The sequence below is a fragment of the Leptosomus discolor genome, chromosome 1, assembly GCF_034619465.1.
Source record: "Leptosomus discolor isolate bLepDis1 chromosome 1, bLepDis1.hap2, whole genome shotgun sequence".
Taxonomy (NCBI): domain Eukaryota; kingdom Metazoa; phylum Chordata; class Aves; order Leptosomiformes; family Leptosomidae; genus Leptosomus; species Leptosomus discolor.
Window position 1 is genome coordinate 125,567,803 of NC_141391.1, and position 22,607 is coordinate 125,590,409.

At 42.7% G+C, this 22,607-nt stretch overlaps 1 protein-coding gene across 3 annotated transcripts; it reads right to left on the minus strand.

The window, feature by feature from the left end:
• Positions 1–2,160: 2,160 nt before the first annotated feature.
• Positions 2,161–21,917, minus strand: TTF2 (transcription termination factor 2). Of its 3 annotated transcripts, none has more exons than XM_086463837.1 (23): positions 21,890–21,917; positions 21,677–21,788; positions 21,288–21,374; positions 20,524–20,590; positions 19,081–20,052; positions 18,071–18,197; positions 16,755–16,955; positions 16,373–16,530; positions 15,263–15,344; positions 14,846–14,959; positions 13,730–13,880; positions 12,956–13,061; positions 11,737–11,927; positions 10,768–10,921; positions 9,938–10,029; positions 9,074–9,156; positions 8,453–8,592; positions 7,486–7,656; positions 6,836–6,894; positions 6,124–6,277; positions 4,436–4,518; positions 3,302–3,376; positions 2,161–2,489 (listed from the first exon to the last, which is right to left on the minus strand). In XM_086463837.1, exons 1-23 carry the CDS (start codon positions 21,915–21,917, stop codon positions 2,345–2,347), a joined length of 3,552 nt encoding a protein of 1,183 aa, XP_086319963.1. In that variant the 3' UTR covers positions 2,161–2,344. The 3 variants fall into 3 exon arrangements, with proteins under 3 accessions (XP_086319963.1, XP_086319952.1, XP_086319943.1); XM_086463826.1 differs by having other exon boundaries at positions 20,524–20,617; XM_086463817.1 differs by having other exon boundaries at positions 21,677–21,847; positions 21,883–21,917.
• Between the last annotated feature and the right edge of the window lie 690 nt (positions 21,918–22,607).

Genomic DNA, 22,607 nt, shown 5'->3' on the forward strand with positions numbered 1-22,607 from the left:
GTCCTGCTTCACTTCCAACACTGCACAAGGTTTCAGGACAGTCAAAGGCAAAGGGAGCCAGCTTTTTGGTAAGGGAGCAGAAAAGGAACATATGTTAAATGTTACAGTGAAGCTGCTTTTCTGTAAAGAAACAAGGCCCTAGTACTTTTGTGTTGCACCAAGATGCAAATACCTGGTTACACATTGGCTAACATTAGTAGTATTTTGAGATGATTTTTGCTCAGTTCTGAAGAGAACAGTGCAAACCAAAGTCAAACCACCCCCCTAAACTTCCTTTAAAAATTTGACCTTGAATACCAAAACCGTATCTTCTTCATTCATGTGTCCCAGATGCATTAATTTGCCCTTTCAGAAGATGGTATCTAGAGGCATGTTATAGACCTTCAGCTTCAGAGTTTCCCTGAACTTAGCTGAATGTCACTTCATAGCCCATTGGGTTTCCCAAAAAAGGCTCAAGCCCCTTCCTGAAGAGAACTTCATAAATCTAGAAAAAGCAGTTCATCTCCATGGCAAGATCCAATAGCCATAACAGTTACACTGCATCAAGACTTCAGTTATTCAGCTGAAGGAAGACACATGGAATGAAGGGATAATGTGTACAAGAGATTGATTAAACCACATTTAGTAATTCACCTTAAAGAGGGAAACCTGCTGGGCTAACAGTAGCTCCAAGGAAAGGGACAGGAGCTCAAACCAGAGCACACGTGAACTCCACAGAAGAAACAATAACCCAAGTTCTGCTCATGTAAATGCCCAAACCAGAATAAAGTCATTTTGGAAAGTTAGTCCACGGCTTCCTGTTTTGTGGACGTGAACAGATGTTCTGATATGTTTTCCAGAAAACCAGCATAGCAAGGCAAACAAGCAGTATGCTACAGTCCCCTAACTGAGATTTAAACTGCCCACGTTGCACAGCCTTCCTTGGTTCTGAGAGCTGCTCAAGACACTTCCACCATGGTTGAGTTTATGGACATACACACACAAAAAATACAAATTACTATTTTTTGTGCTTCCTAGCCCCTGTATCTGTGCAATAAACTGGAATAATCCCACAGCTTCACTTGCATTTCATGTCAAGGCAGGTAAGACAAAAGACTAACACAGCCTTACCATACTCCACTGTTGTGCTAAGAGGAACCACTGATCTGCAAAGAGAGCTCTGCACTCAAACAGCTACCAAATGCTGGCAGAAGATAATAATCTTCTTCCACAGGGAATGGCCACACAGGAACCAACATTTCTTATCAGCAATCACACTTGTCAGGCTCTACCACTTAGCATTACAAACACTCTTCAAGGCCTTCCATTTGGTGTGGAACTTACGGGAACTGTGCCAAATCCCAGAGAAATAGTGCGATCAATAGAAAACCAGAATATGCAGTGGATACGGCCAGGGACACAGCAGAGCGAGGTGGAAGGAGGGAAGATACACTACCAATAAAAAAATATTTGCCTAGAAACTTCACTCACCTGCACATACCACTTCTGATAGGAGAGAGAATACAAACTAACAAATCAAGGTCTTGCACCTTATCTCCTATTCAAAAATGGGAGCATCTTCTAAGGAAGAATAGTCTATACGTTAAAAAGTTTGCACCAAGGAGACCTTACACTATTTAATACGTAGACAGAAAAAAAAAAAAACAAACCAAACCAAAAAAACCCCACCCAAAAAACCCGACTCACAACAGTCAGGAATTCTGGTTCTGTTTCATAGGAACAGAATAGAAATCTACTTCCCTGCTTGAGCAAGTATTTTGAGCAGGGTAGATAAATGATTCTTCACTTAAATATAAAAAGTCCTCCTAAGGAAGAGAAAATGGAGTATTCCTCTAAGTGCTTCCTTAATTTTGTTATTTATACATTATAAAGTTTCTACGGTCTTCTTATAGCATCATGCTTAAAATTTTTTTTTTTTTTTTTTTTTTTGCTTCCTTCATGCCCACCCAACCTCACCACTCAACCTCTGTGAACTTTCCTACCTCATGCTTGTCTTGCTTTTTCTTGCTTCACTTATGCCTGCGCTTCTCCTGCCCTGAAGGGGAAAGTTTTCTAACTAAAAAGCATACATAGGAAACCAAGAAACAAGCAAATGTTTATTTTTAATATTTGCTCAAAAGTGTTTTACAACAATAGCTTAATTTATAACTTTATTAACCTTTGGATATGCTGTCTAATTTCAGTGTTAACTCCTGAAGCAGATAACTCCTCTTCCAGGAACAGTTAGAAAAATGTAGTTATTTGTTCAAAATAAATGACCACCTTAAACCAGCAGTCCTTTACTGAAGTCTGCACAGTTATTTGTAGTATAAAATCTCTTCCCATTGTGTGTTGTAGAGGATAATTAGATGCCGAAGAGAATTTTGAGGTCAGCCAGAGTGAGCTTAGTGAAGGCTTCCCCTTTGCCTGACAGCACCTGCTGGGCGAGAACTTTCTTCCTCCTCTGGAGTTGTACAATCTTTTCTTCTACCGTTCCTTCACAGACAAACCTAAAAAAAAAAAACAACCCCAAAACAAAAAACAAAGCCACATCATCTCAACTGCTAGGAAAAAGCGTCAGCATTATATAAGCACTTCCCCAGTAAATTTCCAAAGACAAATTAACAGCTTATTATGACAAAAAACATACCTGTGCACAGAAAACAGCTGTTCTCGTGTGCAGATATTATAACATTTCAAATAAAAAGTCTGATGCACTTTAGCCCTCACCTTTGGCCATCTGAAGCAACAGTAGTTCTGTGACAAAACACTGTAATGATTCTTTGATAACTGATGGCACCCATTATACTAAAAGCATCGTACACAAAAATAGTATTTTAGATTCCAGTTTCTTTGCATCTACAGTAACTCAGCTAGTCTTTTAGTACTTGCGACTACAAATGCTTTTTCTAAAAGCCAACTTTGCCACTTACTAGAAGTGTTCTATATGTTTATGTTGGTGATACTAGAAAGGTCCAGGCTCAGGGAGCATGGTGAAAAAATCTCCACTCGGTAAGAGAAGAGACAGGGTTTGGTGCCTGAATTGTTCTCAGGAATAAACAGGACATTCCCATTAAACCACAGACTGAAAAACAATAAACCACTGCTAGCTATGAGGACAGCAACACGCAGGCAAGTGCCACATAGAAACATTTTCACATGGTCCCCGTCTCGGTGCCCAAACCCCAATCCCACCGTCAGACCCTGCGCCTAGCTTTAGCTACAGAAACAACCCTCAAACCAAGGCCTTGTCTGACCCACTAAAGCCAGACACAGCACATAAGCAGCAGCCGTCTCCTTTACTGCTAAGGAAAATCCTGACCTGTGTATCACAACATCCTTCCGCTGCCCCACTCGGTAAATTCGGTCACATGCCTGGTCCTCAAGAGCAGGGTTCCTGCAAGATCCAAAAAAAAAAAAAACCCAAAAAAATTAAAATAGCCTAAGGGCTTACTTTCAGGAATAACTGAAATATCAAAGCCTCTGTGCAGCTCTCATTCGCCTGCCTCCAGAGCATCCTGTTTTCTTCCTCTGTAGAACTAAAACTGCTCCCAGGTTACCTCAGGCTTACTAACTTGATCGCCAATATTCACCCCAGACTTCCTTTGCCCGTGGTAGAAGTACGCTATGACTCCACACAGAGTCAGCTGTACGAGTTAGACCACTGTTCCACGTAGCCCCGTATTTCTGGCCAACAGTACTCAGAGAAAGCAGAGTAGCTGGTGAGGAAAGAGGAGAGTAATGTAGGAAGGCAAACTCCATTGAAAGAGGCCTTCACTCAAGAATATTTACAGAAGAAATGGTTCTGTTTGACACATGGCTAAAGGGAATACTTGTTGGTGTAACTTCCATATTGTAGAAACATTTCTGTAATGCTGCTACTCAGCAGCTGGTTTTGTACTGAAGCACATTAATTTGCTTTGCAAGTTTTCATGAGCAACATTTAGTTAAAATTGTGATTCTGACTTTGATGAGACACAACATAAATATTAGGAGCTCATATGCACTATTTTCATAGCCCTGTAAAACCCCAAGGTACACTAGCTATGCCCGATTACTGACTGTGCTCAATACATTTAATTTGTTTTGAGACAAATTCCCTGTAGGCATTACTGTATGAAATTAGGGCAGGGACTGCCAAGCCCCCAGTATCCTTTTGTGAGACAGACTGCATACTTGTTTCTTTGGATTGCTGTTAGCCTCTTTTTTTTTTTTTTGTTTTACCCCTACAGAACTGTATTCTGTGGCGGTGAGCATTGGATTGACAAACCAGAGTATCTTGGAAGAAGGCTGTAGTAAAAACATTTTTCCACAACTAATCGCTAGCCCCATCTCTTAGCTAAACACTTCCCTCCTAACCCAGTTGCATCAGACACCACAATACACGTGGAGAGAAAACAAGCAACATGTTCTCTCTCTATATATCCTCCGAGATAGAACTTTTACTTCTCTTTACCAGTGCATGTCAAGAAGAAAGAGGTGGTTTCCTCCAGTCAAGTTCAGGCCAACACCTCCAGCCAGCAACGAGACCAATATTACCTTCAAAAGCCAAAAGACAGTTAAGGAGCCTGATTCCAGAAAATTAATGCTTCATATACTCTATACATTAGTTTGAACCAAATGATCTGTTTGTCATATTTACATTGCATGTGTATATTTATTATGTATTTGGGAGCTTTCCAGATGTTACCTGATGAGCCACAGAAGCCCGGACATGGAAATCATGGCTCAGAGATGCCAGCCAACCATTCCCTCTGTATTACCCTGCTACATTTTTACAGACTAGAGAAAGGACTGAAAAGTTCAGCCTCAATCTGTGTCCCTCTCAAATGACCAGCCTCTCTGAAGACAACCTGTTGCCAACAATGGAACCAATCAGCACCAACTCTGAAATAACAATAATGATGATTACTTAAACACAGGCAACCGGGCTGAAACGGCCTGCTACCCCTTTTACTTTGTTTCCACATAACCTAGTATTTAGAAAAAGGCGAGTAGCTGGGAAGGAATGGGGATATAGCCGATAGTCAGAGAAGATTTCTTGTACAGCAGGGAAAGAACTCAGTTAAGGACAGACATGCCTGCTATGTGTATTTATTACTCAATTTCAGGGTATGGTACCTTAAAACCCTGACCTTGTTTAAGGGGTCAGCTAGTCATATAGCTGGCAGAAGTCTTCCTTTAAGTTCAAAGCTGGAAGGACAAACACTTATTTTGTAGATAGCAGCTTGTTCAAGAAATCCAGCAAAGAAAACAAGCTAATGCACCACATTCTCCCCTTGTAGTCACAGATCCATCCTCAAAGGGGACAGCCTGTCCTGCTTCAATCACAAGAACACCAGTGTCCAGGTGAAAGTGTAACCACTATGAACAATTAATTTGGATTCAGATGTCTTTTGTCACCTGGCAAGCTTCCTTCCTTTGGCCAAAATTTCAGACTGGAAGCTGTTTTGAAGAAGAGCCAACACACTGTAGTTCGTCAGTATTTAAACACCACCACCCCACCTCAACCCCCCCAAAACCCAACAACTCAAAAGTGGAAGAAGTCACATGAGGTCACCTTATTTTGGATGTGTGCAAAACTATGACTGTGAGGCCCAAATCTCCATCTTCCTATCTTTATATCAGGGTCAGATATGCTCTTGTTAATTTTAGCCTCATTCACAAATTCAACAGTCATCCCCTCTTCTCAAAAAGATTAGTCTGGTAAAAAGAATCTGATGTGTTGGAAAACAGCAATAAAGTCTTACAGGCTCCTTGGCAAGCAGCTAATACACAGAAAGAAACATCTTCCCACGCAGAAGTACGAGCTGGGAACAACGAGCCTGCTCTGACTAGAGCTAATGGCCCCACACCTTCCACGTTACTCTCTGTGGCAAAAACATCTCTGAACACACTGAAGACCTGCACAACCTTTGAACTAGTTTGGAGTCAGATGATCTCCATACAGAAGGTTAACATCAAAAGGAGCTTTTTAGCAGCTGCTCCTGCCAATTATAAGATGTACGTTTGTTTTTACAGCTACCTCTTTCCCTGCTGATCTTGGCAAATAAGGGTCCAAATGGAAGTGGTGCCAGTAAATGGAATCACGAAGTCAGCTATCACAGCAGCACTAGTAACTGTTTCCCTGCCCTGACTGCATACCTGAGGCCCTTTGGGATTGTTATTGAACTCTTCTACCACATCCATTCTCTGTTTAGGACTGACAGAGCCATCCAGTGTTGCATACTTCAGCCCTAGTCGCTGGAGGTGCACAGCCACAACTTTCAACATACTAGTCCACTGAGAGACAACAACACTGGAAAGAGAGAAAACGGAGTTTAGAACAAGTTCTGTGTGTACTGTAACAATTGGGTTATTGCAGCATCTCACCCAAGAGGAGACAACGATTCAGGCGCTCTTCCCCACTGCAAACTGGAGCCAAGTCCCTTCCCAGTTCAGAAACAGACTCACCTGTAGGTGTAGTGGTAGAACCTGCTGTGGAAGGCTGATACCCAATAAACTTCAGACTAATTAAGCCCATAACTTTCACCTCTATCTTTTGGATTTTACATTGCCACCTACCAGTCACAATTCTGAGCTTTTTCTGCAAAAAGAAACAATAGCAACACCAAATTTGGATTCCCCTGGGCCTCTCACTTCCCACACTTTTTGGATTAAACACCTACCTACTTCTGAAAATACCCTCTTTTGTCTTAGCTTTTCTTCTCACAATCAGCTTTCAACTACTGCCGTACTGCCACTATTTTACCCTACCAGAAGTTTTGTATTCAATTGTTTTTAACTATTTCTGCTGCTGTCAAGAGACATGTTTCTCTCAATCACTATAACTAAAGGAAAGAACATGTTTACTAACCTTTTCTGAGACTCTGAGTGACTCTTAATAGCTTTCAGTTCAGCCAAGAGGTGAGCTACCTACAGGGGGAAAAAAAAAAAAGTTAGTTTGCTTGCTGTCATAACCCAGCTCATGCTTGGCTATTCTTTACTCAAAATAATTCTTCATGTGGAATTTCTTTCATGCTCAGACTTTCAAGATATTTTAATAGTCATTAGTAAGAGTGCTCCCACCATGGAAAACGGGGTTAAGAAATCAAATCATCCAAACAAGTTTTATAGATTCCAACCCTCCTGTAAGAAGCCAAGTTATTGCCACCTCTCCTCTTGCTGCCATCCCATTTTTTTCCAGTTCTTCACAAGCACCACGCTCTCACATGCTGCATGCTTTTCTAAACTTCCCTGAATCCAGTGCTCAATATTTTTGCTGACAGTTTATCAGCACAGTCAGATTCTCACAGCTTTATCAGAAGTACCCATCCACACCTGATAAGTTGAAGCCTTCCCAGAAGGGGTTCAGGAGACTATCAATAAAATCACCCCATTTAATCTAAATCGCCAGCTTAGCCTGATCTGCAATCACCAAGGTGTGACAATTAATTAACAATTAAAAAAGCAAAGTGCTGAAATCCAAGCTTCTCAAGGAAGGTCAGAAAACCACAACCAGAATACCTTGGTGCTCTCGCTGGTGATTTCAAAGATATCTGTTTTAAAAGCTGTGCCATTGAGGTAGACTGTTGACTTGGAATCAGGAGTCTGGAGCTCAGACAGGGTCAAAGCACTAAGTTGTTCCTCAATGGAGAGGGAGAGGCCTTCACTGTTCAAGTTAGCTTGGTCCAGAGCCTGCAGGAAAGAAAGCAATATAGTAAGGGATCGCAGTCAAGCCTGAGGTCAAATTCAGTACTGATCCACAGTCTGCACGACATCTGCCGAGGACAGTGGGTCTGAAGGAAGCTATGCTATGCAATATGAAGACAGAACAGTTAAGGAACACTACTGGGTCAGGCCACAGTCCCTCTGGCCTCTTATTCTGCCCCAAGAAGGCGAGCTCATCCATTTTCTGTGGTCCAATCTCCTCAGATTGCCCCTCCCTTGGCATTTAAAATTGCAGGATTAAAAATGTTGGAAGACAAATCCCTGCCTGTTCCCTTAGTATACGGGGAATACATATATATTATATATTCTACAGCTGCTCTATATGACAAAGCAAGGAACTTCTGAAAAATTAGTCTACTTCATGCAAGGCAACTTCAGTCAAGGCATTTAGAGCTCTCCAACACACAAGCCTTTGAAACAGGCCACGCTTGCGAACTTGTGCACTTTTCAAGACTAGGTGAAGATCAAGACTACTTTGCCATATATATATATATATATATATATATTTTTTTTTTAATCTGAATAAAGGTATATCCACAGACACAGCTGCCCGCAGAGGTCATGCTGGGGAACTCTTCAGTAGGAAGTATGCCCATCTAAAACCTCTTGGTCTGCAAAACACATAACCCTAGAAATGCCTCAGTCCATACATCCCTAGCTAAAAGATGCAAGGGTGTTACAAAATCTGTCAACTTACACAAGCACTTTGAAAAATCCCCACAAAAAACACCCACACCACTACAATACAATGTAAAGAAATTACCACTTTCAGTAAGGAGAGATGGCAGCAGCACTGACGGAGCCTCAACAGCATGGACAAGACATGGACAGTACTTGAGACCTGGGAGGCACTTTGGGAGCCTGCCAGAAATTCCTTTTGACTGACCCCAAACTCTTGTGCAACTGCCAAGGAAGGAAGACAAAACATGAAGAGCTCTTGGAGGCATTTCCAAGCACTGCCTAGCCACCTCCAGCAAGAGTTTCACCAATAAGAGGCAAGAACCAACAGGTGACGACACACCTGATTTAACACAGGAATCCATCAAACCCCACTTAAAAAAAAAAAAAAACCAAAATCAAAACCACCACCATGGATCAGAGTACCACGTATCTTATACTAATGCTGGCATCTCTTCACTGAGCAATTAGACCTTTATTTCAGAATGGAGTTTAAGACCCAGGGAGGTTTAAGAGATTTGCCTAGAGCCACAACAGCAAGAACAGACTTTCGGAATACTATGGTATGATTCTTCGTAACATCAGGGGAGCGTTTTCCAACAAATTTCTAAGTCCTGACCTCACATGGCCATGTCTGTTCCCCCTCCTTAATTGTGCACTTAAGAGTCACTTCTGCAAATGTTTTCAGGGGAGGGTGCGTGCAAACCTTTCTCAAATGGGTTACCACCAGCGTACTCTCTGCCTTCGTTTTTCTGCTCTTGTCTCTTTAGGTAGGATTGCAGTGTTGACCTGGAAAAACAAGACAAAGACTGAGGGATTTACAGCAGGGAAAAAGGCAAGAGGGAACTGAGCTTAACAAGCATGCTGGTGACGCGTTAAGGTAAGGAAGGTTTCATTAATCATGTAGCCACAAAATTATCAAAAAACCCCTAGTTTTGTTTAACCTGAATATGATCAAAACCAAGATCCATTTTGGAAAACACAAGAGGAAGCAAGTCTGCTTACTGGAATACCTTGAGTATAACAGGAGCCAGGGCTCAATGGATAACATTCTTCATAACAAAAGGACATCTTCAAATTTATATTTAAAAGGAAGACTCTTTACAGCAACACTGTTGAAAGAGACCCTAGAGAACACAAAGTGATGCTGGCTTGCATTACAGCCATGTGGAGAGGCCAGCATAATTTCCCATTGTATAAATATCACAAGGCAAAGAAGGTAAATTCTCTCCTTTACAGGTACTGGCACATCCTCTCCTTTAAGAACATCCTCACTTAAGAACTACTGTTGCAATTCCAAGTCTTTGGAGTCTTGAAAGGAATAAGACTAAGTGCAAGGCTAGAATACAAAATTCATACAAGGCACAAACGTATGGGAGAAGAGAAATGAATCGGTTTCAACTACTACCAGAACAAGCAATGTATTTTCAAACATGCTTGACAGACAGAAAGGGAAAAAATTAATAGGAATTTGTCCAAAAGCTCTCCCCATCTCTAGCGGATGTCTCTGATTTTTCATACCAGTAAGAAACAAAACCACAAAATACCCCATCTCTATCCACATTCATACCTGGATCTTGCGAAGAGGACATTGTACACAGACTGCTCCTCTGCTGAAAGTTTTAACTGATGCAACTCTGTGCTACGCTGGGGCAGAGATACCTGAGATAAAAACACACAGGATCAGATGTATAGAGTGCAAAAATCTTATACAGCAAACACCAGCATTCCAAGATTTAACACAGTATTCTAAGTCTCAGAAGATAGCTGTTTCTTCATTAAAGTTATTTGTATTAATGCAACTATGACACAATATAGATACTCACAGAACTCCAAGTAACCTGGTTAACACTCAAGATAAAAATCTTTATTCAAATCATCCGATCACAAAAGGCATCAGCAACTAACTACGGACTGCCACGTAACTACCATGGAGGGATTAATTTATTGCATTGTGAAAGCAGCTTCTCAGTTCCCCATTCAGAACCAGGCAGTACACCAAAACTACACATTTTTAAAGGCTTACAGACACACCAATGACCTAATACTCAGTTTAACGGGCTATTTGTAAAGAGTAATGCAGAAAGCCAATACCCCAGCATGCAGCAGATCCATCTGACATGCAGCAGCTTTGACTGAGACCTAGGCTAGCTCAGAGACCTAGGCTAACTTTCATCAAGTGGACATCTACTTGCAATTGCTTGATGTACTCGTTCGCAAATTAAAAAGGTTTAATTATTCTGTATATTTCTGCTTTCTGGATAAGCAATCAAAGCATCCCACAGACATTCGCTCCTCTTGCTCAAGAGACTGCAGTAGACAGAAGGACCCACCCAATAACAAATTTATGCAAGGAAAACAATGGAACGATTGTCTACTTGTGGAGCCTGAAGTTCTTACCAAGGGCTTGCCAGCTGAATCCAGCTGATCCTTAGTTCTCCGCAGTAGGAGGCTCCTGGTTAAGAGGCTTAGCCTCTCTCCTCCCTTCTTTGTGTTGTTATCTACCTGGTACTTCCACACTTTGTATTCGTCAAAAGGAGAGCAACGTAGAAACCTACGACAGGAAGGAAGGAGACTTCATACCAAGGGAAGAAGAGTTCTGCAGTTACTCTTGAGTGACTAGAACCAAATTCGTTGCTATCCTAAACAAGCCATTTCCAAATGCCGTAACTGCTAGGAGCAGTAAAACACTTCTAGTATAACGGCGTTGATAACTTATTTGCTCAAAAGCCTTATCATCACTAATACGGTGAAGGCATCTGTCTGATTCTGTACCCATCACTTCCTCTTAGCTCGTTAAATCTCAAACATCATGAGCAAATGAAGGACATCAGGATGCAGAGGCACTTGCCAAAAAACCATATTCATTCATTATTTCAAAATCCCATCCCTCCTACTTGAAAATTAATTTCAATTACCCAAAATTAATTTCAAATGCAAGTTCTCTCTGGTTCTCCAACACCCTTCATAATCTTTCCCTGCTCAGCAACGAGGAGCACAAAGTTTAACCTGTTTATCATTTGTTTAGAGAAGCTGAAGTTTTCACCCTTCCCTTCAATGCCCTTGTAGCACAAAACTCTAATTGGTTTTGAGGATATTCCTCTTGGAGACCCAGGAGATCTGAAGTAACTTCACCTTTGTCCTCCATGGCAGCAGAATAGCTACACCCAACAGCAGATGCACGGTCAGCCTTGTGCAATGCCTCAGCCACAGCCTTTGCCATCCAGTGCCTGAAGTGTTAACATAACTAGTCTCACTACCCCATATATCTTAGAAACCTCTCAAACTTTGAAACAACTTCACCACTTCATCAGCGAAGAATTACTGGAACTGGAGCCCTGTCCATGTGTTCACGTGCAGCCAGCTCACCTCAAGAGAGAGTACATGTCCAGTAAGTTGTTCTGTATCGGCGTCCCGGTGACAGCCCATCGGGCACCGGCTCTCAGTTTGCACACAGCTATCGAGGTTTGAACCTTTGGGTTTTTAATACTGTGAGCTTCATCCAATATAACTCGAGCCCAAGCTACCCTGAGCAGAGGGGAACAGGGAGATGACCCACTCTGAAAGTAAAAGCAGACTGTTTATAACACAGAGCATTAATCTTGCTAGGCTCTCTGAAGAGCCACAAGCAAACATATTTTTCCAGCAAGAAGCCTTTTCCTGATGTTAGTCAGCAGTAATCTGAGCTCTTACTGTCACGTAAGAGATGTTCTCAAAAAAATAATCTCTTCAAAGCTTCCATGAAAGTTTACAAGCTAAAGAATACAACATGTTTGTCTGTTCTTAATTTCTACTCTTTCGCCGTTTTTCTTGCTTTTAACATTTTATCACCTCTCTCTTCCCAAGAGGCGTTTCATATCAGTAAACTTTTGCTAGGCCGGGACCAAGGACCACATATAATTATTCTGATCGCTCTACAGTTTCACAGATGCCATCTTGACGCTTCAGGGAATTCAAAGGCCTGTTTGCTATAAGAGCTACATCTAGATCTGTACACAGGGGTAGGAGACAACAATATCCACCAGCAAGGGACTTCCTCTATACTGTGTAGCCAAGTTCAGCATTCAGCAATCACCTTATTACTTTCATAGCCTAGCAAATACACTGCTGTTTCTTCAACAGTGCAGCAAGTAAGCTGCCTCAGTCTCAGTTCAGACTGACACAGAGCCTGAGCATGACAGGTTTCTGGTAGTTTTAAGTGACATTAGTGCTTCAAGCAGCAAAGAACACCAAATAGGAGGTTTTAGTGTTCCTTCACAGTCTCACCTCAAAAGGAGGAGTACAAGATTCATCACTGCGCTCTTAAAATTACTTTTTAAGCCATTCCAACTGTAATCAACGTAGCATATTCTATGTTACGCAGAGCGGATTTATTGTGACTATTTTTCTGCATTGTCTTTCGGCACTTCACAGCACTCTCTCATTGCTTCAATTTTACTGTGCAAACTCAACAGAGGACTTGGGGGGGGGAAAAATCAACTTGCTGCTCACTGTAGCATACATAGGGTGCCACTTGAAACCATAATGGCTTGCAACACCTCAGAACAAAACGTTAAGGCAATCCTCTATCAACAACATGGCTCCTCACCCCCAAATCATGGTCCTCAGCAGGGACTTCCCCCTCCTCTTTCCTTGTGGGAATCTCCTTGGAGAGAAGGCTGTAGGTTGTGACAACAACATCATATTCAGAAAGCCTGCATAAAGGGAAAGTAGTAATCATGAGCAAGAACAAATGAGGAATTCATTTTGCAAGACAGGCAAAATGCATGCTGAAGGTTTAACAACACAGTTCTACAAGAGCTGAAACACAGAGTTTTACAGAAAACTGAGCTTCACAGCAGTCAAGCAGGAAGGACACATTGTCCCTATGTTATGGGTACTGGAAGTAGACACAGCAAGCTCAAGCCGACAGCAAAAGCCAGTGGTACAGAATGCACACCACATGAGATAAATCCTGCTTAGAATCTGGCACCTAGAAATACTGCTCAGCATAGCCTAAAGTGGTGTAGAAAATTTTCTGATCTATATATACAGCTGATAAAAAAAAAAAAATAAATACAACCACAAAGCACAAGCATAGAAGAAACTGCCACTGACAGTCTCTGCAAGCAAGAGACGTTTTAGAGAATATACCCCTTTTTTTTTTTTTTGTTACCAGGAACAGCAATAGCCTTCACCAGAACTAGCCAGCATGGGTGCAGGCCATAAAGGTTTTGCTATATACACCTGGACAGCAGACATCAGCCTGACCTTCTGGATCCTCCACACATTCCACAGCCACTGAATTTGAACTCTGATATAGACAATCTCTTGCTAAGTAGCATTTCACTTTTCTTGGTCATATTTATTGTTTAGCACTTACACCTCTGCATGTTTATCTCGGTTTGGCCCATGGTACAAGTAGACCCTCAGTTTGCCGTAGCCCACATGTCTGTCAATCTCTTTCTTCCAGTGATGGATCAAGGATGCAGGACAAATGATTAAAGTGCTGCAGGAAGGGATAACAGTGGAATCTGCAGGGAAATATTGCAGACAGGTTTCAACATCTTCACATTAGACTACAACAAAGACAGAAGTTTTGGAAATTCACAATTTAGAAGATCAGTCCACTTTTCCTGTGAGCACAGTTTGTGAAGCGGACATCTCTACATTGCATTCTTGGGGACTGTTAGTTCTGGGTGGAAAAAACTCTACTTAAACACTAATGCATCACTTCTTGTCCGCTCAGAGTTACGCTATGTATCTGTGCACTTCCTTTGGATAAGCTGAAAAGTTAGAATTGAGAAACTAACCCTGATCTCTCCTAAAAGCACAGTACCAAATAAATTCTCCTTTCCTGTTCTAGAAGACTAAAACGTTACGATTTTGAACCACACAGGAAAAACAGCCAGTAGACTTGGCAAGACAGGAAAAAGTAGTCCAACTAGTTCCATGAGGATGGAGACAGTAACAGGCTGTGGACGCTGAAACAATACTCTTTAAAAACTCTAACATCCCTTATCTCTATGGACAAGATAAAAGTAATCTGGACAAGATAAAAGTAATGGGGGGGGGGACGCTGACACGGAATGACAAACAAGCACAGGGAGGTGAGTAGTAACTAATTTAAGTCCTCATGCTACGAAAACTATGCATATATTTGCAGATGTTGAAAAAAATGAAACTTTTTTTAAACCAGCATATGCTGGGTTTAACTGGTTCAGGAAACTAATCAATTAAAAAAAAAAAAATACCAAAACAATGAAGTAATGAATTTGGAAATCCTACACATCCAATGGAAGAACGAATGACACTGATCAAGAGAAAGGCCTTGCAAGGGAGTGCAGTAAACATTAAGCCCAGTGGAATTTTCCTACAGAAGAGAAGTGAGCACAGATGGAGCCCATTGTTTTACAAGCCATCAACCTATAAAGCTTTAGGCATTTCAGATTGCACTGCATCACATTGTATGTACTGTATGACAGAAACAGTTCTGTACCATTTTTGGATAGCCATATTTCTAACTTCTCCCTTCTTGTCTCCGTCTTCAGCTGCTTCTGGGCCAGAATGAGAGCAATCATCGTTAGGGTCTTCCCCAAACCCATGTCATCCGCTGGAAAAAGACAACAGAGATGTTGTGACCTGCAGAAATGAGCCCCCCTAGATCTACACTGAGGTAAATACTGCAACATAAATTGCCCTGGGGAACCTGGGAAATAAAAATACACGTATGACCATTTCAGGGTATGATTTAGTAATGGGTTAACAGCTGTAACCGGCCAAAGGGCACAGAGAAACAAGCCCCTTCGACATGCCTACAAAACAACCAGTTATTGGCCTCCGAGTAAGTTATGTGCCAAACTGTTGCTGCCATAAATCTGCCCTCCAAAATACACTTTCCTGTTCTGTTGCTTACCCAGAATTCCTCCACAGGGCCTCTGACTCTCTCTCCAGAGTAGCCACGCGAGCGCCTGTTTCTGGTGTAACAGCAGCGGAACCTGAGAGGGCAAGACAGAGGGTCTGAAGGAAACACCTTGCCAAGTTCAGACACTTCTGGTTCCTGTACCAAATCATCCAGTTGAACTGTTCTACTACATTCTTACTAAAAGGAGTTTGCCTATCTATTCTTTTCCCACATGGACTGGGATACCCAAGATAAGCAACTCCTGCAGACAGGTCAGCAGTACCATAGATCAGTCTTGCTAATGCTTTATGCGCAAACCAACCTATTGCCTCACAGTGCTCCGAGAGCACATGAAGGCGGCTTATTCAGGTGGAAAATCCACCCAAGCCTTCCTTGCTCCAAAGAAGTCACTATCAAGGAGAGGGACTGAGAACACTTCCCCTTTTCTTGCTGAGTCCAAGACCCCTACAGACTCTTTAAAGAAAGGAAGAGGGACTACATACCATCATCATAAGACATTAAATGGCCTTCCCCAGCACTGAAAAGGTCCCAAGAGGATCTGACGAGTGACACAACATATATGCATCAACTCACCATCTTGTAGAGGCATGTGCCTTTCAATACTTGCACATAACCTCAACTATGGGTACTGCACCACCTGATAGATAAAGAGCTGCTCTTTGGCAGATCAGAACAGACTACTCTGGGGTCTGTTGGGTTGCACGAACTCTATCATCTGCAACACATTTTTAAAAGACTATTTCTTATAGTTCACTGGGAGAAAAGACCAGTAAGAAGGTTCTTGGTCTGTTCCTCACTAGAGACCTGCCTCCGTTCTGCCAGTCACGTACCAACAAAAGGTTGTGGATCAGTTGCTTTGTCTGAAGCACTACTACTTCATCCAAGCATTAAATAGTCTGAAGACACCACAGCAAGAGGCTAGAACATCAGTACGGGCAATCTGAAGCAAGTCTCATGGATGGAAAGTCATTAGACCATCTCCTTCCAGCAGGATGAAAACGGCAAAGTACTTCGAAGTGTGAAAGGATAGGATGACCTAGGGTACCACCCAGATGTTACACTTATTCGTCAGCATGACATCCTTCATCCTTGCCAACTCACCTTCAATCCAGAGGGATCTTCAGCTGCTGTCTGCTCTGTTGGACAGGATTCTAGAGATTTGTGAAGATGATTAATAGCCTCACTTGTGGCACTGTGCACAGCCCTGATTCGGTCTTCTGTCATTCTTCCTCCGTATAGATTCTGCACTCCAGAGCTCACTGGAAAGATACAGTATTATGCACAAGATGTGTTTACAAAGCTAACTTTCCCAAGCATCTCTGAGATTGAGCTCAGTGCCTACGGATACCTGGGGGGACAATATGCAGCTCACAGTAACAAAAAAGGTTTGGTACTCTCACGTATAGCCACAAGTTGCAGGATTATTTCAGAAACAGTCTTCACCAGTGTTCTCTTTAATGAAAAAAAGTCTTTCTGTACTTACTTCCAAAACTGTGGCCGTAATATTCACTGGAAGCCAAAGTAGCAGCAGCAGCAGCAGCAGAGGGGTGACCGTGTGAGCCTGAAGAGATCTTTGCTGTAGGATCCTGGAGCGGTAGTGGCGTTATCAACTTTGTACCACCTGGCCTGCCAAATGGGTCACGAGAAGATTCATTACGGCAGTCACTGTGTGTGCTCTCCTCCCCTTAAGAAGAAAGGAATCACAGGTTGAAAAGACTGCACAATGGACCTCAGAGCTTTGCATTACAGCCCAGAGAAGGGCCTTTGTTTTGCCCAATAGTCTGCTTGCAAAATATTAAGTGGTGACACGGATTTGACAGCAGAGTAGCAGGTTACCATATCACCTGAGCCACTGCAACTTCTAACATGCATGCTCTTAGCCTGCTCCAACATGGCAGGCAATGCAGTTTGGCTAAAGCCTCAATGTGTGGTTTATACCAACACAGGGAACTTTGCAACTGTAATCAATTAGTGCAAATGCAAGTCAGTTCTGCAGAGTGTTCTCAGAGGATTTATTCCTTTTAAAGACATATTTCTTGTCAATCTTTTGGTCACAAAAACTATCAAAACATCCAAGAACGAATGGGCCAAGAACTCGTGAGCTTTTCTCTCCTTCCTGGAAAGCTCCGTCTTTCTTAAAAACAGGTAATAGTATAAGACATTGGGACTGCTTGTTGCATGGTGGCCTGTGAGTTACTGCTTCTTTGTTAGAGATCTTCAGTTTCCAGAGTTGTCAAACTGGATCTTTTCATCAACACAATTGATATTATGACACAAAGTAACTCTCTTGTTGAGGTGATTGTACAGGTAACTCAACAAAATGCCTCTCTTCCACAGGTGATTAATACTAATTAATAGAACTAGGAAATCACTTTACAAGAATGGCACACTGGAAGCTGCTTATCTTGTATCTGGTAAATAATCACTCAGACTCAGCAGCCAAAACATGCCTAAGCAGCATGGTTCCATACCGAACACTTCACTGGCAAGTTGTCAGAGAGACACTTGCCTCAATCATGCAGCCAAAGCAGGAAACAGCAGTAGCCCTGGGTCCTAACCATGGGAGGAAACTCTCTTGGGAAGCCACCACACTTCAGAGGAAAGGTTCGAGTTGTTCCATTCATCTCTCCCAGACATACACTTTGCAAATAACACTTTTCATCTTCAGTGAATCTCAACAGGCAAACTTTATGTAGACCACATGCCATATATAAGTTCATGCTATTGTTCCTCAGTATTAACAACTACAGTAAGACAAACTCTTTTTCAAAGTTCTGGGGCAAAAAAATTTAGCCCCACCTTTTTCAGTAGTATCTGCTGTCGAAATGTTAAGAGCACTGAGTGCAGCTTCCAAATCCTGCACTTGCTTTAATAACCGTTCCCCTTTATCTGGCAGCAGCTGAATGTTCACTGTAGCCAACGTACTCTGCAAAACAAAAGAAAACCTGAGTGTGCTTACCAAGCTCTCTGCCAACAGAGAACAATCAGGTCAGAAGTTTAAAAGCACTAATCTTATGCCACAGTCATTGCTATTTTGATACTGTTCTACATTCTCCAAAAGCATTTAAGTGTCATTCACTGTGATTAAACAGTCTTTTAGCAGAAAATAAATTAACCATTAGTGTACTTTAGAAGAGATGGAAGGATGCAGGGTCTCCCCCTTTTTATGAAGCAGGATGAACAGGCAGTCAAGTGACTTGGACAATCTTAACATCTCTCAAAGCACCCAACGTTCAACCTACTTGCATGTTTCTTTCTATAGTAGCAGGAATGACAGGACTCACTTTAGAGTTTCTGTTCTGAGCTCTCAGCCAACAGTCATTCTCACAATAAAAACTATGGAACATAATTATTGGCATTTATTAAAAAAAGTAAACAGACAGGTAGTTCATTTCATCTTAGTGTGAGCTTTCACGGCTAGATCACTCTTACGCCACAAGGCCGAAAGAGACCACCAGAAACAGCCACATTATTGAAAAAGGTTAAGCTGGCTGTGCACTGTTCCATCTTATGCAAATTACTTTCTGGGTAAAAGACAGACACAACCTCAGGCAGGTCAAAACTAGGCACCCCCAAATGCAAAAGGTTGTATTACCTATGGGGTAATTATCTTATATGTGGTTTAAAACAACTAGCCTGTGCCTCGGCTGAATCCCTTGCCCTGTCTTCCTAAACCATCCAAATATTTTGAGTTTCTGTTGTGAGGGGATACCAGGGGATACCATATTCTGATGCCTGTCATAAGTAAGGGAAGTCACCCTGGACAAAACCAGCCAAACAAAAAAGGAATAATAGTTGTAATAAATTACCTTCTTCTGCTTCAGCTGGACTACAAGATGATTGTGAAGAGCTTTAGGGTCCTGGGGCCCTTCCACGTGATGCGATGCTGCAGCTCCTGGCAAAGATGTCCCCTGCATACTCTTTCCTGATTTTCCTGAAGGAATCTCTCTTGACTGCAAACCTCCAATTGATTTTTCAGGTTTACTTTTATCTGATGAGGAACAAACAAATACTACTTCATCACTGTCACTGTCAGAGACTTCATCAGCAGGCTGTTCCAGCCCTGGCCTGATTTGTGTCTGGGGTGGCACTGCCTCTGCTCCTCCCTTCGGGGCAGCGTGTTGCAATGCTGACTGTGGTACTGCTGGGGAAATCCCATCTTCTTTAGACATCTGTTTAGTTCCTCCATTCTTCTGACCACTGTATTGTTTCTCTCTGGTTTCTTTATCCCCACAGTTTTTTAAGCTTTTCTCTCTGAGCTGCTCCTCCTCTGGAGGCTTGGTACTTGCACTTTGCTTTCCAAGACCTGGTGGAAAGAGCTTTGATCTCCCACCTGGCTCTTTCTCCACACACCCAGAAGACTTGGATTCCCTGCCACTGCCACCATATTTCTCTTCCTCCCAAAGGGCGTTTTTCCCTTTCCAAGTCTCAGAAAGACCAAGTTTAGATTCAGACACTGTGCTCTTCTTAAGTTCTGGATCACTCCTATTTCCTGTGGATTGCTTCTTTTCAGTTTTCAGCCCTTCTAGAGGGTCTTTCTCTATGGAGGAACCGGAGGTTGATTTCTTTTCTTTCTGTGACACCAGCATGCTCTCTTTCTCTGCTTTTACTCCTTTTGCTTTACTTTCCTCTCTGTTTCCTTGCATAAAATGTTTCCAGGACGACGGTTCACAATTCTTGTCTATCACCTTGAATGGATTTCTTTGGCCACTGGGATTGAAGACAGGTGCTGTGTTGGGCTGGGGTTCTAAGGCTTTTGACACTTCGGTAGCTTTTGGATCCTGCAATGTATACAAGTCAGTAAATGCTAATGTACAAATTAGTAATGCCTGCTAATTATACACACAACCCGATCATTTCAAGCAAGACTTCATTCTCTATGAACATCAGCTTTCCTGTCATTTTAACAGGATCAGGATAAACTTTTTACAAGAAAAACGAAACAAAACTGCTGGTTTTCTGCTTTCTTTGCCATTCCCATGCTTTTTAGGGATCAAGTCCCCACAGCATCATCCTCAAGAAAAGAGGACAGCCAGAGAACAAACCCAAGTTTCTTTTAAGACTGGAGAACTGTGATTACTTCACACAATTTAGGAGTAAGAGAAGTCTCATCTGGAGGACAGCAGGCTCATACACTTTTCAGCTAGAAAATACAAATTCTCCCACTATGTAGTCTCAGAGGTGATCACAGTACAGAATGAAAAGTCATGCTGGAATAAGATGATACTATAATACAAATGAAGCATTCATACCTGCCATGGGACACTTCCACACCATTTCTTCCCATTCAGCTTACTTTTAAGGCATCGGTAAAACAACCTACCAAAGAATAAAACATGATTTGAACTGAAGGAGCCAGTCAAGGAACTCTAAAGTGTTCCTTAAAAAGTACTTTGCACCAGAACCATCACAGACACGTTCTCTTGATCTGCACTTTACGTCCAGACTTCTGCATAGCAAAAGGCCATGAATATTGGCAATAAAACTTTTTACAAAAGCATTCTTCTCTAGATAAAGATTCCTAGGGCTTTGGGTTGCCTTTTTTTTTTTTTCCATTTTAACAATAAAAAATTTAACTGCTCAGGGAAAAATATTGTCTTTCAAGGTGTAAGGAAGCAGCTGTTCTTTTAGTTACACTGCACAGGCCACCTCATGAACAGAAAAACTTTAGATATGGTCTTTTTTTTAAACTGGCAGCCAACTAGGACTGCTGCAAGAACTTTGTCAGAATTAAAATAGGTGAATTCAGTGCAACCATCGCAAGCCTTGGATGAGTCCAACCGCAGGGCCATGTTCAATTCTGTTAAAAACAAACATTACCTGATCACTTAGGTTTATACCTTTGAATATAATTGCTAATAAAAATAGCAAACATTTTGAAACACGGTAAGTGAAGGCCTCAAGGCTGAATGAGCCTCTTTAATTTCAGAAGGAAACTGCAAATTAGCTGCCACCAAACAATTCCAGATGTTCAAACCTCTACAACAAACTTTTGTTTCTACTTTGAAGAACTTACTGGTATTCATCTCTGTCCTGCTGCTTAACCAGGACTTGCAGTTCCACCATGCATCCCTCATGGATCAAGCAGTGAGAAGCAGGAATACTGAAAAGAGGAAAAGAAAAAGAGGAAAAATAAAGCCAAGATAAGCTGCCCAGGGAACGGCAGCGGCAAAAGCAATTACTTAGGACAAAATACTTGGCGAGCCTTCTGAAAGACCACGTGACTAAGAAAATAAGTTTACAACTGCTGACGCCGCCCTGAACTTCCCTCAAAACAGTCATGTATCTTCCCGTCCCCCGGCAGGGGGAAGGCCTCCCGCCTCCCGCCCCCGCCCCCCCCCCCCCCCCCCCAGCCGCACAGGGCGGAGGGAGGCCCTCGTGCAGCCCCCCCACCCCTGCACCTACGGCGCCGGGAGGACGAAGCCGCAGGCCGCTGGGCCGTGCGTCCCGCACACGTAGAAGCTCTTCCCCTTGTTGGGGCCATCGCGGACTCCCGTCTTCAGGAAGCAGAGGGACCCTGCAAGGTGGAGAAGAGGGGAACTGGTCAGACCGGGACAGCGCCCCCCCCCCACCCCGCTACCCGAGACAACGGGACAACCGCTCCCCGCGACCCCTCACCGTGCTCCGCGCACGGTATTGCCTCCATCGCCGGGCGACAACCGCCGCCCCCGCTCTTGGAATTAGCCAATCCTAGACAGCGCCTGAGGACTGTCCAATCAGAGCGAGGCAGAGGGGGCGGTGGAGCCAATCGCCGCTGCGCTGGGAATTCACTGTTCCCGCCCGCCGCCGCTCCCCCACTCCCAGCTCCGCGCAGGTTCTGCTTTCGAAAACCGGGGGGAAGGGCGGGAAGAGGGTGGCGCGCGGCCATTGGCGGACGCACGCAGCGGGAGGTCGGGCGGCCCCGAGTGGGCGTGGTTCCGGGGCAGGGGGCGTGGTCTTCGCCGCGATAAATTTAAGTCGCGGTAACATTAGAGTAAATAAATACCGTGGGCCATTAGAAGCTCGAAATAGTTTTGGTTTTTTCTTTTGTATTTAAGAGGGGGAATACAGTTTTACAAAACGCGTGCATTTCTTAATTACCGGTTTTGTTAATGACAATTCAAGTGAGATAACGACTCCAGTAATAACAGCATTATGGAAAGGTTATAATGTGCGTACAAAAATATTAACAACATGTACACTAAGTAACAGATTAGTGAAATTAACACTGACAGCCAAACTCAGTCATGGTGTAAAGTGATGCAGCTCCACTGACCTGCTGAATTTGGCTCAGTACCTGTGTGAAAAACATGTTTTTTGTTTTTTGTTTTTTTTTTTTTTTTCCCACACTACTAAC

What these genes read in the sequence shown, in the direction of transcription:
- TTF2 (XM_086463817.1), bottom strand. Translation starts at nt 21,917, where the DNA reads ATGGAGGCAATACCGTGCGCGGAGCACGGTGAGGG. An exon ending in CGAGATAAACATGCAGAGGT is followed by an intron (nt 13,062 to 13,729) that starts GTAAGTGCTAAA and finishes CCCTTTATGCAG; the next exon opens with GCTTTCTGAATATGATGTTG. An exon ending in CACTCAGAGTCTCAGAAAAG is followed by an intron (nt 6,278 to 6,835) that starts GTTAGTAAACAT and finishes CTCTCTTTCCAG; the next exon opens with TGTTGTTGTCTCTCAGTGGA.